The sequence below is a fragment of the Eretmochelys imbricata genome, chromosome 6 (assembly GCF_965152235.1).
Source record: "Eretmochelys imbricata isolate rEreImb1 chromosome 6, rEreImb1.hap1, whole genome shotgun sequence".
NCBI lineage: Eukaryota > Metazoa > Chordata > Testudines > Cheloniidae > Eretmochelys > Eretmochelys imbricata.
The window spans coordinates 18,152,571-18,169,736 of record NC_135577.1 but is presented as its reverse complement, the minus strand read 5'-3'; the positions used below and the strand labels follow the sequence as shown (position 1 = coordinate 18,169,736).

The 17,166-nt window shown below is 45.9% G+C and overlaps 1 protein-coding gene across 1 annotated transcript in view; it reads right to left on the bottom strand.

Moving 5' to 3' along the window:
- Positions 1–16,682, bottom strand: part of LOC144265518 (NACHT, LRR and PYD domains-containing protein 3-like) — a 43,720-nt gene extending 27,038 nt beyond the window's left edge. The window contains exons 1-3 of the mRNA XM_077818163.1: positions 16,602–16,682; positions 14,286–14,578; positions 3,895–5,626 (exon numbers count right to left, since the gene is read on the bottom strand). Of these exons, the coding sequence (XP_077674289.1) occupies positions 3,895–5,626; positions 14,286–14,562 (2,009 nt within the window). The 5' untranslated portion in view covers positions 14,563–14,578; positions 16,602–16,682. The remainder of the gene's footprint in view (positions 1–3,894; positions 5,627–14,285; positions 14,579–16,601) is intronic.
- Between the last annotated feature and the right edge of the window lie 484 nt (positions 16,683–17,166).

Sequence of the window (17,166 nt, the reverse complement as noted above, 5' to 3'; positions counted from 1 at the left end):
AGGCGCCAACTTTCCAGTGTGCCGGGGGGCGCTCACGGCTCCACCCCTGGCTCTGCCACAGGCCCCGCCCCCTCCACCCCTTTCTGCCCCCGCCCCTGAGCCTGCCGTGCCCTCGCTCCTCCCCCTCTGAGCCGCCTGCATGCCATGAAACAGCTGATTGGGAGTGGGGGGGAGGGAGGGAGGGAGAGGCGCTGATCGGCGGGGCTGCCGGTGGGTGGGAGGCGCTGGGAGTGGGGGAGGAGGAGCTGATGGGGGGCTGCTGACGTATTACTGTGGCTCTTTGGCAATGTACATTGGTAAATTCCGGCTCCTTCTCAGGCTCAGGTTGGCCACCCCTGCCGTAGAACCAAGTAATAAATGGCAGTTGCCAGTAGTCTTGAATATTGCGGGTTTCCAAAAGGCATTTGATAGTGTAAATAGGGAATCCTGGTGGCAGAGAAAATCATTCAAATTATTATGACTTTGTGTCAGAATGCTCTGTGCACAATAGAGGCAAACCAAGAGTTAGCAGACTGGTTTAATGCTAATGTTGGGGTCACACAAGGTTGTGTGTTGTGCCTCTTTTTTTGGGAGTTGCTATTGACTTTGACTGCCTGTCAGTATGGAGATGGGCATTGTGGGGAGACATGGGGAGCCTGGAGACCTAGACTTTGCAGGTGACATTTTTCTTACAAATAAATGAGTTGAAGGTACGCAGTGAAAGACAGGTGGTCTTGCAAATTCTGCCAAGGAAGTAGGTCTTATTATTAATCAATTAAAAACAGAAGTTATCAAAATAAATTTATGGATCAATAATTTTATCTATTTGAGAGATGAAGCCTTGAAAAACTGAATAAATTAACTTATCTTGGCAGCCTCATTCATGATAGTGGTGACTGTGTTTCGTGTAAAGCCCAGAATCTCCTTCCTTAGAAGTTTTTAAGGTCAGGCTTGACAAAGCCCTGGCTGGGATGATTTAGTTGGGGATTGGTCTGCTTTGAGCAGGGGGTTGGACTAGATGACCTCCTGAGGTCCCTTCCAACCCTGAGATTCTATGATTCTATGAATAGGTAAAACGAGTGCTGTATTTCCATCACTACCAACAACATGGAAGTCCAACGTGATTAACAAAATTATCAAAACTGGAATCCATCAATATGGAAGTCCATTCAATGCAAATTAAACAGAGTTCATTGCTGGTGGCTGCACAGACTATTCAGCGTAAAAGGGATGGACAGAGTAAGCCGTGAACAGGTCCTCACAATGGCACAGCTACCTCCTGTACAACAATACAAGTACTATGGAAGAAGAGGTGGTCAGACTTGGGGCATCTTTTAAGAATGTTCATAAGAGGCTTCCCAAACAAGCCTCTCTTTGTTGACTCCAGGGCAAGTGACAGAGACTGACCTAGAGGCACATTCTGTAGCTCAATAAAGGCTGAAGTGGAATTATTACAGCTGAATATAAAAGACATGGAAAACAAGCCCAGCACCGGGAGGATTGGCATTGTTCAATATCTGCCTTTTGCCCTGACGGCGTGGGAAGAATCATGAAGATGATACTGATGCTTTCAGGCTAATGGACCTGATCCTTTATTTGGAGTCAAGCGGACTGATCTCTAGTGGCACAAAGATTTTACAATCCCCTTCCACACACACAGCTGTTACCAGTAGCACGGGATGAAAAAAGGGTAGACCTTTCCATGAAAAATTTCACTTTTTCAGATGATGTTTTGCCCCAGATCAGGATTAAAACATCAAAAAACAACAGACACTGCGCCTGTCCATCCCCTAGAGCTAGGTAAGAGGTGAGGATGCATTGCGGGTTCTCCGCCTTTCTCTGCCCCAGAGCTAGGGGATGGCAGAACAACCCTGCATGCTTCCAAGGCGGCCCTCTGGGAAAGCTTTTGTCAATTTCACTAACAGAAAATGAAACTCACAAGAGCCTTTCAGGCAGGCAGCTACATTCTATTTCCTCATAATAAAACTCATTTTTTTGGCAAAACGACAAATCTGTGGGACACAGATTCCCATATGGTACACTGATCCCTGTCTGCAGGTTTGGCCTCTTGGGTCCATTAGCAGCTGGAGTAAGTTAGTGCACTACATGGTGGATCTTTGGATCCTCAGATCTCACTGGACCCTAAAGCTTTGCAGTAGTGACAGCAGCCTGTGAATTGCTCATTGCTGCCAGCACCTGCCCCTGACTCAGGAGCAGGATCTATGCAGGAGGAGACTATCCCAAATACTGCCCCTTTCACATTGTCCCATAACTGAGCTGAGGGAAGGGGGTGGGCAGGAGACACCTCGCAGTTGGGTGCTGCACACATTACAGAGAAGGAATTAAGGATACTGCCCAGCAGAACCAAAACAGATCAACCTCTCACCGGGTGAGAGAATGCAGTAGCACGACTGCCATCAGCAGCCAGGTGGAGCTGTAGTGTAAGATGTTGACTAATGGCTGGGGATCACCTGTGACATGGCTAGGGACTGGGCAGTGCAGGAAACAGCAAGGCTTGGATTGTAGCCTTCGGGAAGATGCTAAGCCTAGTGGAGAGGGAACAAGAGGTGATTGCTTGACGGCTTCAGGCAGCTGGCTGGGTGCCAACACAGAGTCCAGGAGCAGCAGGAGCTGAGCTACAATCAGCTGCCATTTGAGAGTCTTCTGAATTGTTTGTGGCTAATCCTGCTGTGAAGGACTGGGGCGTAGGAGGTCTGGCCTAGCGGTCATAGGTGGGCTGAGCTCTGCTCTCTAGGGACAGTAGTTGCTAGGCTGGAGTTGGAGGAATCACAAGAGCCAGGTTCTGTAGACAAGGGTCAGGGTCAGAATCAGGCTAGAGTCAGAGGCTGGAGATCAGGAGGCCAAGCAAAGTCTGGCACTGCAGCAGGTCAAAGTCTGTATGGCAGCCCAGACAACTTCCTGGGGCAACCCCTGGGGTTAAATAGGGCACTTGGACAATCAGAGGGCCACAGGGTACTTCACTCTGGATCTCTTGGGCAGTAAGTACATCCTGCAGCACCTATTCTCCATAGAGCTCCCTGGCTTAACGACTACAGGGCTGCCTGATGGCACTTTGGGAATATCAGCTGTCCCAGGCTCTGCAGACCCAGCTTCTAGTCCTTATACCTTTTCCTTTTGCTATTCAGGTGCTCAAGGACCTGGACAGGTCTAACTCATTTGCTATCGTGACTAGGCTGTAGGACAGGGCAGGTCACTTATACAGAGCTTGCTGGATCTCTAGGTAAACTGATCCACACAAACAACATGCCTTTCGACAGGTCAGACGGAAGGAGCAATGAATATGGGCATGCTTATAATATGGAACGGTAGTTTGGAAAGCAGTGACTCTGAAAAGGACTTGGAGTTATGATGGAGAACCAATCGACCATGATCTCCCAGGGCAATGCTGTGGCTGAAAGGGCTAATGGGATCGTTGGATGTATAAACAGGAGTATATATATATAGTAGGAACAAGGAGGTTACGTTTCTCCTCTATACAGCACTGGTGAAACTGGCAAAGCTAAAATGTTTACTCCAGTTCTGGTATCCAGCTTCTTCAATGCAGACAGGTACCTAGCTAACCACTCAGGCCCATAGCATCTTAACTTCCTCTCCTTCTATCTGATCCAATCTAGATTCCCAGGAAGCTAACTGGTCCCAGCTGTTTCCAGGTCCTTCTGCTTAACCCTCACTTCCTTATTCCTGCCTATCCTGCAACCATAAGGTTTTCTGACCCAGCTACCTCGACCCAACCAGACCCAGAGGGACAGTGTAACCTCATTTTACAGGGAAAGACCAAGACAAATCTGCAAATATCTTATAATCCGCTGGAAAAAAGGGGCATTATAATGGTGATATGATGAGATGTCACTCTAAGGATTTACTGATTAATATTAAATAAACTGTGATACTTACAGAGGAAATAACCGTTTCCGTAGCTTTGCTATCCATCCTTCTTCTCGTTCTCCAATCCCAAGAGTACAATTACATAGGTAAAGTGACTGCTTACTACAACAGTTCTTTACACAGAATGAAAGAGCAATTTCATCCATTGTTGTAAGCCTGATGTGTTCCAATCTAATTTCTTGGAAATTATCCATTGCACTTTTCACAAACTCTTCTTCCTGACTTTCATACAAACAGTGAAACAACTCAAGCTGGTCACGCAGTTCCTCATAGGTCTTATAGGGCAGAGAGGAGATTTTTTTAGCTTCTACTTCAAACCACTTCAATAAATCCAGCTTTATTTCAGATGATGTTTTACAATGTAATTTTTTCTCCATGTCATTTAGTCTCTCTTTATTTAAGAGACCAAACAAGAAACGTACTGTTACCATCAAATAATTATTTTTAGATGGTCCATAAATTTTTAGCAAGCTGTTCACATCTTTCTTAGAAGAGAAAGATTTTTTCATTTTCTCTTCATTTTCCTCCAGCATATAAAACAGAGCTGCAAAAAACTCTTGGAAACTCAAGTGAATGAAGCTGTAGACACTTTCACATTCTGTATCTTTTTGAAAAATATTTTTATTCAGAAAGAGAGACTGAATCTTACACAAGGATAAATTGTGTTTCTTCAGGTCACCTTCTTCAAACAGTATTTTCTGTTCTAAAATTCCATCTGCAGCCAATGAGCAAAGATTCCACAGGGTAGTTTTAGACTGTTGCATTGAGTTAGCAAAATGATCAGTTAGCAGAGTGGACAGAAAGAGCAAATATACCGATGTGGTTGTTTTTGAAGTTTGTGAAAGATCTTCCCCTTTTTCCATCTGTTGCTTCATAACCGTGCAGATGATCCAACACACAATGGGGACAAAGCACATGGTGAAGAGCATTTCATTTTCTTTGACAAAATTAAAGGCTTGTGTTGCTTTCTTTTCATCACAAAAGAATTTATGAAAATATTCTTTCCTCTCTTCTCCAGAAAATCCCATTATCTCTGCATAACATGGAAATTTCAAATTCTGCTGTAGTTTCTCCAGAGCAGTTGGTCTTGTAGTGATCAGTAAGAAGGATTTTTGAAGAACTTTCTTTCTCAGTAAACTGCACAGTACGGTTTTCACTGGCTTATTCTCAAATGGGTCAGTGCACAGACCGACTTCATCAATATCTAGCAAGGAACTCAACTCATCAAAACCATCTATTATGAACAGGAGTTTTTCTGGCTTCTCAAACATTTCTTTAATTGGTCCTTTTCTGTTAGGACAATTGTCTAAAAGCAAATCAGCAACACTTTTCTGTTCAGTAAAAAGATTTATTTTTCTGCAATTTATATAGAAAACGTAATCAAACTTTTTCTGATAGAGTTTTCCAGCTGCCCAGTCCAACATGATCTTTCTTGCTGTCATTGTTTTCCCAATTCCAGCAGCTCCCTGCAACACAACAGTTCTTGGGCTTTGTCGACTTCTATCGGGATCAAATAAAACACTAATCTTAGTGTGACTGGTTCGCTGAGCCATCAACTCTGCGTGTCTCCTTCCTCTGGTGATTATTTCATGTTCTTTCTCCTCCCGCTGCCGATGTTCTTTTACAATAAGCAGTTCTGTGTATCTTTTGTCTAGACTCACATGTTCACCCAGGCGAGCATTCCTGTCTTCTATTACTTGGTATTCTTCTTGTATATGATCTCTATATTTTTTCTGGTAATCTAATTCAATGACAATGGCATGAAACATTAGACATACTGAGTACAGTTGATCAAACAAAGGTCATTTGAACTGCCATTCATCGGTTATATCCAAAAGTTGGACATGACAAAATACTGGTGGCATTCTATTCTTTCTGGTCTCTCCCCCAATTTCGCCCAACATTCCCACCATCATGTGACTCTACATTTTGCTACAATTTTACGTATTAAAATTAGTCTTTTTTCTTTTATTATTTAATTATTTCGTACGTGATCATCTCTCACCTTGGTTCTGATTCAGCAATGCCCTTAAGCACAGACTGAAGTCCCCTTACAATAAATGAGATTTGAGCATGTGCTTAAAGTTAAGAATTTGCTCAAGTGCTTTTCTGAATATGGATAATTTAGCTCATTCCTTTTTTTTTTTTTTGTTCCTTCTGATCTTTTCTTTTAGTTTTCGTCTTATTTTTTCTGTTCTCCTCCCTTTCCCCCCAGTACCCTTTGTCTTCTTTTGTTATTTCTAACTACTTCTCTTCTTACTCTCTGGTTATGTTTTCTCGCCTCTCCTGTTGCTAGCTCTTTTAATCCCTTTCTGTTTTTCTCACTTCTAGATACCCTTCTCTGCTTCACTCTCCACCCCCATTCCTCGCTACTGCGACTCCAAACACTGGAGGATAGGATTGGACACCGGTATTTAGATGGGACCCATCGCTAATCCTGAGTAGTGCGGTACGGGAAGTGGAGTGCCAGTGTTTCATTGGACAGATGACTTGCTTATGAAGGCCCTGTCTCTGCAATGGGCCAAGACCCCTAGCTTGACTTCATCTTCCATGATGCACCATGGTTTTCTCTCTTGCTGAGCTACATGGTGCATTGTGGGAGATGTACTCCAGAAAGGGAACCTGTCCAACAGAGAAGAAAGGGATCATGAGGCACATGAACTATGGCTCACATACAGCACTCCAGCAGCATTTCAGAATGCTATTTTAAGAGTGTTAAAACATCCTTTAAAACAGGGGTTCTGAACCTTGGGCCGCGGCTTGTTCAGGGTTAGCCCCTGGCGGGCCGCAAGACGCTTTGTTTACCTGAGTATCCGCAGGTATGGCCACTTGCAGCTCCCACAGCACCTGCATATTAAACCCAACAACCAAAATGAGAACAGAATATTACAGCCCACAGGAGACTAGACTATTATGTGCCACGGGCAGAGGATAGGAGGGACCGAGGTGCACCAGTGTCTGAGGCCTCCGCAACAGCAGCAAATTGATTAAGTGAGATGCACCCAGATAATCCTGGCAAGCAACCCATACCCACACACTGCACAGGGAGGTGGAAACCCCCCTCCCCCCCACAGTCACAGCCAATCTGAGCTGTTGTTTTACATGCACAAGTTAGAAAATCCTGTCCAGGGTTTTACCATGGCATTGCCACCTCACCTATAGCTACAGTGTCACTGATGCTATTTCTAGAACAGTGCTAGATTGGACCTGGCATTTATGCAGATCTGGAGAGAGAAGGCAGGCTCCTAATTGCACACCCTTGTAATTCCCACACAAGAACAAGGGAGCATGGGAACTGTATCCTTGGAGAAACCCTGCACCCCAAAGGGGCAGTGAGAAGCAGTGAGGAGGTAGAGCCCTGATTCTGTTCCCCTCCACATCAGACTGCTGAGCGGGAACAGCACACAAGGGAGAATATTAGAGCTGCTTAGAATTTCTCCCCATCCTCCTGCGTGGAAAATTGAGGTTTTGATAGAAAACAAAAAACAAACAAAAAACCTTGAAAGCCAAAAAGTTTTGGCTGAAAACCAGAATTTTGATTTAAAAAAAATGCTGCTGCAATGTGTTATGGGAATTGTAGTTTGTTTGCCTCATGCGCCCATTCTCTTCTAGAGGCCAAGATCCCTAGCCTGACTACATTTTCCATGATGCACCACGGTTTTCACTCTTACTGAGTCACCATGGAGCATTGTGGGAGATGTAGTCCAGAGAGGGAGCCTGGCCCACACTGGAAAAAGGGGTCATGAGTCACCTGACCTATGACTCCCATACAGCACTTCAGCAGCATTTCAGAATCAGATTTTTTTCTGTTTTCATAAGAAAAGTTTGTTTTTCCCATGGAAAGCTGACAATTTTCACACAAAAGAATTGTTTTGACAAAAACACAATTTTCTGTTGGCAATTTGCTGCACCCTGTTAGTCACACTTCCTATGCATGCCAGGTAGCTCAAGAAGTTTGTGGTTGCTGGGAATAAGGGAGTGAATGTCTCTGATCATTGCTGGTCAGGAGCAAGGCTTACAAAATTTTCCTGAGCCTAAAAGCATTTGCACCAGTCTTCCCAAAGCATTTCTTTGATCCAAGAATTCACAAAACATTGGATAGTGAAATGCCGGTGTCACCTAATTTATCTATTATGTTTTTTTCAATATTTTTCTTGTTAAAATGATGTAAAAGGTCAAAGTTTCACAAATGTAAACAATAGTTAATATTTGTCCCTTAGCCGTTACCCTCTTCCAGAAAAATCAGGGTTCCCTTCTGCTGCTGTCACCACAAGGAATTCCTGTATCTCCATTCAAGAGGAGTCACGCTCTCCCAAGGAGGCTCAATGATGATGATGTTGCAAAAATCTCTCTCAGATGTGCAGACGTGCCCTGTGCCCTCCGACCCTGTCCTGTTCCCCCCATTCCCTGGCAGCGCAGCTCCAATGGAGACACAGTGTCCCAGGGTTCCTCCCACATGGACGAAGCTCTGATAAACAGCCCATACAGCCCCAGGCCACTTAGTGACGTGTCCAGGTGGGGGGGAACACATTCCCTTTCACCTCCCACTCTGGCCTTGCTCTGGCCTTACTCCTACTCCTCAGCTTTCTTCCCTCTCTCATCTCCCCCTCTGTAGGAATTCCATGCCCACCACAATTGCAGCAGCAGTCACGGAGCTGACCTCTGGGCTGGGTTAAGCCCGTACGTACATCTCAAACAGATCCAAGTAATTCTGTTGTTAAAGCGCACTGGGTGTATTAAGGTCCCTTCAGCCTCCTGCTAAAGAAATGCGGACAGCTGCTTCATCCTTTCACCCCTCATGATGGTTTGAGGTTTAAAGGCTGTCCTCACAGGAAAAAGGTTTAGAAACTACAACTAACAGGAACAGAAAGGCATGAGATCTCCCTCTAGGAGCAGATGCTCTGCTGTGCGCTATATATGAGATGCGCTGTCCTGAGATGGGGGGTTCCACGACCACCACTCCCAAGAGAAGGAGGCGGGTGGTGGTGGTCAGGGACTCTCTACTCCGGGGGACTGAGTCATCTATCTGCCGCCCTGACCGGGAAAACCGAGAAGTCTGCTGCTTGCCGGGGGCTAAGATTCGCGATGTGACGGAGAGACTGCCGAGACTCATCAAGCCCTCGGATCGCTACCCCTTCCTGCTTCTCCACGTGGGCACCAATGATACTGCCAAGAATGACCTTGAGCGGATCACTGTGGACTACGTGGCTCTGGGAAGAAGGATAAAGGAGTTTGAGGCGCAGGTGCTGTTCTCGTCCATCCTCCCCGTGGAAGGAAAAGGCCTGGGTAGGGACCGTCGAATAGTGGAAGTCAACGAATGGCTACGCAGGTGGTGTCGGAGAGAAGGCTTTGGATTCTTTGACCATGGGATGGTGTTCCATGAAGGAGGAGTGCTGGGCAGAGACGGGCTCCACCTTACGAAGAGAGGGAAGAGCATCTTTGCGAGCAGGCTGGCTAACCTAGTGAGGAGGGCTTTAAACTAGGTTCACCGGGGGAAGGAGACCAAAGCCCTGAGGTAAGTGGGAAAGGGGGATACCGGGAGGAAGCACAGGCAGGAATGTCTGTGAGGGGAGGGCTCCTGCCTCATACTGAGAATGAGGGGCGATCAGCAGGTTATCTCAAGTGCTTATATACGAATGCACAAAGCCTTGGAAACAAGCAGGGAGAACTGGAGGTCCTGGTGATGTCAAGGAATTATGACGTAATTGGAATAACAGAGACTTGGTGGGATAACTCACATGACTGGAGTACTGTCATGGATGGTTATAAACTGTTCAGGAAGGATAGGCAGGGCAGAAAAGGTGGGGGAGTAACACTGTATGTAAGGGAGCAGTATGACTGCTCAGAGCTCCAGTACAATACTGCAGAAAAACCTGAGTGTCTCTGGATTAAGTTTAGAAGTGTGAGCAACAGGAGTGATGTAGTGGTGGGAGTCTGCTATAGACCACCGGACCAGGGGGATGAGGTGGATGAGGCTTTCTTCCGGCAGCTTGCGGAAGCTACTAGATCGCATGCCCTGATTCTCATGGGTGACTTTAATTTTCCTGATATCTGCTGGAGCAGTACAGCGGTGCATAGACAATCCAGGAAGTTTTTGGAAAGCGTAAGGGACAATTTCCTGGTGCAAGTGCTAGAGGAGCCAACTAGGGGGGGAGCTTTTCTTGACCTGCTGCTCACAAACCGGGAAGAATTAGTAGGGGAAGCAAAAGTGGATGGGAATCTGGGAGGCAGTGACCATGAGTTGGTTGAGTTCAGGATCCTGACACAGGGAAGAAAAGTAAGCAGCAGGATACGGACCCTGGACTTCAGGAAAGCAGACTTCGACTCCCTCAGGGAACGGATGGGTAGGATCCCCTGGGGGACTAACATGAAGGGGAAAGGAGTCCAGGAGAGCTGGCTGTATTTCAAGGAATCTCTGTTGAGGTTACAGGGACAAACCATCCCGATGTGTCGAAAGAATATTAAGTATGGCAGGTGACCAGCTTGGCTTAACGGTGAAATCCTAGCAGATCTTAAGCATAAAAAAGAAGCTTACAAGAAGTGGAAGGTTGGACATATGACCAGGGAAGAGTATAAAAATATTGCTCGGGCATGTAGGAATGAAATTAGGAGGGCCAAATCGCACCTGGAGCTGCAGCTAGCGAGAGATGTTAAGAGTAACAAGAAGGGTTTCTTCAGGTATGTTGGCAACAAGAAGAAAGCCAAGGAAAGTGTGGGCCCCTTAATGAATGAGGGAGGCAACCTAGTGACGGAGGATGTGGAAAAAACTAATGTACTCAATGCTTTTTTTGCCTCTGTCTTCACGAACAAGGTCAGCTCCCAGACTGCTGTGCTGGGCATCACAACATGGGGAGTAGATGGCCAGCCCTCTGTGGAGAAAGAGGTGGTTAGGGACTATTTAGAAAAACTAGACATGCACAAGTCCATGGGGCCGGATGAGTTGCATCCGAGAGTGCTAAAGGAACTGGCGGCTGTGATTGCAGAGCCATTGGCCATTATCTTTGAAAACTCGTGGCGAACGGGGGAAGTCCCGGATGACTGGAAAAAGGCTAATGTAGTGCCAATCTTTAAAAAAGGGAAGAAGGAGGATCCTGGGAACTACAGGCCAGTAAGCCTCACTTCAGTCCCCGGAAAAATCATGGAGCAGGTCCTCAAAGAATCAATCCTGAAGCACTTACATGAGAGGAAAGTGATCAGGAACAGTCAGCATGGATTCACCAAGGGAAGGTCATGCCTGACTAATCTAATCGCCTTCTATGATGAGATTACTGGTTCTGTGGATGAAGGGAAAGCAGTGGATGTATTGTATCTTGACTTTAGCAAAGCTTTTGACACAGTCTCCCACAGTATTCTTGTCAGCAAGTTAAGGAAGTATGGGCTGGATGAATGCACTATAAGGTGGGTAGAAAGTTGGCTAGATTGTCGGGCTCAACGGGTAGTGACCAATGGCTCCATGTCTAGTTGGCAGCTGGTGTCAAGTGGAGTGCCCCAGGGGTCGGTCCTGGGGCCGGTTTTGTTCAATATCTTCATAAATGATCTGGAGGATGGTGTGGATTGCACTCTCAGCAAATTTGCGGATGATACTAAACTGGGAGGAGTGGTAGATACGCTGGAGGGCAGGGATAGGATACAGAGGGACCTAGACAAATTGGAGGATTGGGCCAAACGAAATCTGATGAGGTTCAATAAGGATAAGTGCAGGGTCCTGCACTTAGGACGGAAGAACCCAATGCACAGCTACAGACTAGGACCGAATGGCTAGGCAGCAGTTCTGCGGAAAAGGACCTAGGGGTGACAGTGGACGAGAAGCTGGATATGAGCCAGCAGTGTGCCCTTGTTGCCAAGAAGGCCAATGGCATTTTGGGATGTATAAGTAGGGGCATAGCGAGCAGATCAAGGGACGTGATCGTCCCCCTCTATTCGACATTGGTGAGGCCTCATCTGGAGTACTGTGTCCAGTTTTGGGCCCCACACTACAAGAAGGATGTGGATAAATTGGAGAGAGTCCAGCGAAGGGCAACAAAAATGATTAGGGGTCTGGAACACATGAGTTATGAGGAGAGGCTGAGGGAACTGGGATTGTTTAGTCTGCAGAAGAGAAGAATGAGGGGGGATTTGATAGCTGCTTTCAACTACCTGAGAGGTGGTTCCAGGGAGGATGGTTCTAGACTATTCTCAGTGGTGGAAGAGGACAGGACAAGGAGTAATGGTCTCAAGTTGCAAGTGGGGAGGTTTAGGTTGGATATTAGGAAAAACTTTTTCACTAGGAGGGTGGTGAAACACTGGAATGCGTTGCCTAGGGAGGTGGTGGAATCTCCTTCCTTAGAAGTTTTTAAGGTCAGGCTTGACAAAGCCCTGGCCGGGATGATTTAATTGGGTATGGGTCCTGCTTTTGAGCAGGGGGTTGGACTAGATGACCTCCTGAGGTCCCTTCCAACCCTGATATTCTATGATTCTATGATTCTATGATATGTGCGGCCACAGCAGTGTCTGGTTGTTCTCCCATCCTCCACCCTGATTGCACCTCCCTGATCCTGAGGCTGGGGCTAGTTCTCAAATGGTCTGATCTTGAGGGTTGTTCTAAATTACACCAGCCGGCTGTGATCCCGAGGGGCCAGTAGAGCTGCAGCTGGAGCACCATAGTGTTCGTTCCACACCTGCTGTGCTAGGGACTGCCCGAGATGGTGGCACAGGAGCAGCCTCTGTGCTAGCTGGGGATTCCCCTTCCGCTTTCTGCTACACTTCTTGGGCCATCGCACCAGGCAAAGGAGTAGAACTCAAGGGAGTCTGGTCCTGTACTGCCAGTTCCCCCAAATCACTTGCTCTCACCCTCATTTCTCATTCTCAGTTTCTCCACTAAGATCCAGTCTAAAAACTGACCAGGAACACCATGCCATTGATCACAGCTCTTTCTTCTGATGTCACTTGCTTGTACAGTATCCGTATAGCAACTTGTGTGTTTCCAGAACATCTAATTTCACTTGCGCACTAGGAAAATCCTGCGTCCCTGCTTTGAATCACGCCAGCTCCCACTGGCTTTCCCTTGGGCCTTGGAATCTACTCAGTATTATTAACCAACTGCAGCTGTTCCTGCTTCTGCTATATCTTTGTAGGGAGGTTGGTGGAAGGGGGAATATTGAAGAAGAGCTTTCCAGGAGTCATGGCAACTTTAGATTCTTTACCCGTCTTTGTTTCCTCCATGACCTTAGAAGCTGACTGTCTCAGGTCGATCTGATTGAGGATTTCTGGGGTTACATCCATCCCATGTTCCCCACAGCATTCTAACAGGCTTGAGGCACATCTAACACATTGGCTTTCTCTAGCTCACCACGGGGGATGTTATGTTTTCCATCATCATCCGATTGTGAGATTAAAAGACAAATACAAACTGAGAAATTGCCCAGTCACTTCACAAGGATGTGCCTTCTTAACAGAGCTCACAGTCAACAATAAATAAATGCTTCCTGCATTGTGCTCTGGGGGATATTAAACTCATACCCTGGGGGACTGTCCAGGGCAGTGAATGCCAAAGGCCTCTAGGGAGAGCCCCACTGCCAGCCCTGGAGCATTCCATCCCAGGGACCCCGGGCAGAACCAACCCAGCTGAGCTCCACTGTCACTGTGGGTGAGAGGAACAGGAATGACTATAACAGGATTGAGTTTAACTCATAACAGAGCACATGGAGTCTAACTAAAGAGTGGAGCCCCATTGGCACTGGCTCTTACGCTCATGTGGGACACTGAAAAGCAGCCGAGGGACTTTGGAACTGCAGCTCTCCAGATTTGCTGGTCCTTGGCTGTTTGTATTGCACCGGATTTGTTTTGTTTGTTTTCAGTGAAAAATAGCCTCCAATATAAAATTTCTGCTTGGAATTCCAGAAGGGTCTCATGGGGCCAGTCAGCTGTTTGGTGAGACTCTATTGAGCCAGACTCTCTGCTGTGATCAGTTTCCAACTACACATCCTTGATTCTATGTCCCAGGTGCAGCACAGATTACAGCAGCCTGGGAGCTGTTCTAACTTGCCAGCTCCCAATGGTCCCCAAAGAACAGTCCCCCAGCTGGGGATGCACTCTAGTTACTCCTCCTCCCCACCTCTCTGTCCGTGGCACTCTCTCTGCATCCCTTTGTTGGCTCTACACCCACTGGGGATCCCCCCCCCACACACCCGGGGATTTCCTCAGATGGAGAGTTACAAGCTGCCTCTGCTCCCCTTGTGCCGGCTGACTGGTAAAAAGGAAGTGGAGCAGATCAGAGAATCTACTCTAGGCATCTCTGCTCTGAGTCCCCCGCATTTCCAGCTGGGGTTCAGAATTTGTCATTCCTGCCATCAGCCTGTTTCTCCTTCTGCTACTGCCCTGGGGGAGACTCCCAGGTTTTTGAGTAACTTTAGGTTTCTTACCTTTCTCTCTTTCTTCTCTGAGTTTTGCAGCAGCCTTTCTGAAGCTGATCTGAGTGAAAACGTCTATAGTTATATCCACTGCAGCCGCTGCACCATAGAATGCCATCAGGAGGTTCTTCATATCGGTCCTGTCGGCATTCTCCAGCCGACCTCGGGGGATGGTACCTTTCCCCTCAAAGTCAGAGTGTGATAGTTTGTCTTTAAATCGTTTGAAGTCTTCCTGAAGAAGGTCGTCAAGAGCACTTTGAAGCAGGTCACTGCTTTGGTTTTCCATCATCAGTATCAAGGGAAAACTAAAATATGTGTAAAGTCTCATTATTAATAGTTAATATGGAATAACAACTCTTATTCCTATCTAGAGGGAAGAAGGGCAGCTGTCATAAATATAAAGGGCAGAGTAACCACTTTTCTGTATACAGTGCTATAAAATCCGTCCTGGCCAGAGGCAAAACCCTTTCACCTGTAAAGGGTTAAGAAGCTCCGGTAACCTGGCTGGCACCTGACCCAAAATGACCAATGAGGGGACAAGATACTTTCAAATCTGGAGCGGGGGGGAAAGGCTTTTGTCTGTCTGTGTGATACCTTTGCCGGGAACAGATCAAGGATTCATAGTTATTTAGGTCAGAAGGGACCATTACGATCATCTAGTCTGACCTCCTGCATAACGCAGGCCACAGAATTTCACCCACCCACTCCTGCAAAAAACCTCACACCTATATCTGTGCTATTGAAGTCCTCAAATCGTAGTTTAAAGACTTCAAGGAGCAGAGAATCCTCCAGCAAGTGACCCGTGCCCCATGCTACAGAGGAAGGCAAAAAACCTCCAATCTGCCCTCAAGGAAAATTCCTTCCCAATCCCAAATATGGCGATCAGCTAAACCTTGAGCATATGGCCAAGATTCATCAGCCAGATACCCAGGAAAGAATTTTCTGCAGTAACTCAGATCCCACCCCATCTAACATCCCATCACAGCCCATTGGGCCTATTTACCATAAATATTTAATTACCAAAACCATGTTATCCCATCATACCATCTCCTCCATAAATTTATCAAGTTTAATCTTAAAGCCAGATAGATCTTTTGCCCCCACTGCTTCCCTTGGAAGGCTATTCCAAAACTTCACTCCTCTGATGGTTAGAAACCTTCATCTAATTTCTAGTCTAAATTTCCTGGTGGCCAGTTTATATCCATTTGTTCTTGTGTCCACATTGGTACTGAGCTTAAATAATTCCTCTCCCTCTCCGGTATTTATCCCTCTTAGCCCCCCAACTCCTGTAAAGTTCGTAAGTTATCTAGCTAGAAAATGCATTAGGTTTTCTTTGTTTTGGCTTGTGAAATTTGCTGTGCTGGAGGAAATGTGTATTCCTGTTTGTGTGTCTTTTTGTAACTTAAGGTTTTGCCTAGAGGGATTCCCTATGTTTTAAATCTGACTGCCTGTAAGATTATCTTCCATTCTGATTTTACAGAGTTGTTCTCTTATCCTTTTTTGTTCTTCTAATAAAGTTTTGTTTTGTAAGAATCTTATTGGGTTTTATGGGTCTTAAAAATCCAAGGCTGGTTTGTGCTCATCTTGTTTATTCTCAAGCCTCCCAGGAAAGAGGTGTAAGGGCTTGGGGGGATATTTTGGAGAAATAGGAACTCCAAGTGATCTTTTCCCTGTTCTTTCTCTAAATCACTTGTGGTAGCAGCATACTGTTCAAGGACAAGGTGAAATTTGTGCCTTGGGAAAGTTTTTAACCTAAGCTGGTAAAAATAAGCTTAGGGGGTCTTTCATGCGGGTCCCCACATCTGTACCCTAGAGTTCAGAGTGGGGAGGGAACCCTGACAGTAGCCTAGTGGTGACAGCAGGGCACTGAAGCTTATAACTCCTCAGTTCTTTTCCTCACAAGTGACTCACTGGATAGCTCATTTTGTCTTCCTGTTCCTCAGTTTCCCTATCTGTAAAATGGGGACAATTGTGTTCCTCTAACTCACAGAGGTGTCATGCAGCTTAGTTACTGTTTGTAAAGCCAGCTGAAGTTTTAGGATGAAAGGTGCTAGAATATTATTTATCATCTGAATGGATTTCCAAACCCTGGGGTGGGGATACCTAATTCAGAAAATATCCTAGCACAATCTGGAATCTGTGCATCAGAGTCCTGGAGTAAATGTCCTGAGAACCAGTGCTAGCTTGGAAAGCCTCAGAGTCATTTTGAACGTTTGTGACATACTGATCAGCCCCCATAAATCGAATAGATTAACTATAAATGACATCAGATTGAAATTAGCCCATTTTAAGGCCAAATGCACAAAATGCAGAGAGTGATGAACTTACCATTAGCCAGAAAGCTACAAAGTAGATCTGGAGGCCCTTGATTGATTTATTTCTCTCGTTTTTTTCGGTGCTCAAACACAGATGCACAAAACAAAAATCTAAGAGGAAGAACAGAAAAGCTTTGAGCAAATGGCTATTTCCTTAACAAAGAAACTGAATCATCTCCAATTAAAACTGATCTTCAATGCTTCCTTGATTTTTATAACAGCCTTCATACGACAGAATATTGCCCAATCTCTGCACAAGGACGTCAGTCAGCGATTTCCCTCTGCTCATCATGGGAAAATCTGAAATGGCAAATTAGAGGATTTAAGCTAAGATGTGCATCATTTATTTTATTTATTCTTTGTTGAAAAATTAATGGCTTACGTAGTCCTGTAGAGCACAGAGAGCAATACACTGCCACAGTCCCATGCACCTATTGGTATCATAAAGTTGCGGGAACAGCTATAAGGAAACATCCAGCAATTACACAAACAAATAATATTCTCATGTAACCAGTTAAATGGGTTCTGTTCAGAAGATTTCACAATCTCAGGACTGTAGCCACAAAGAGGAAGGAGCT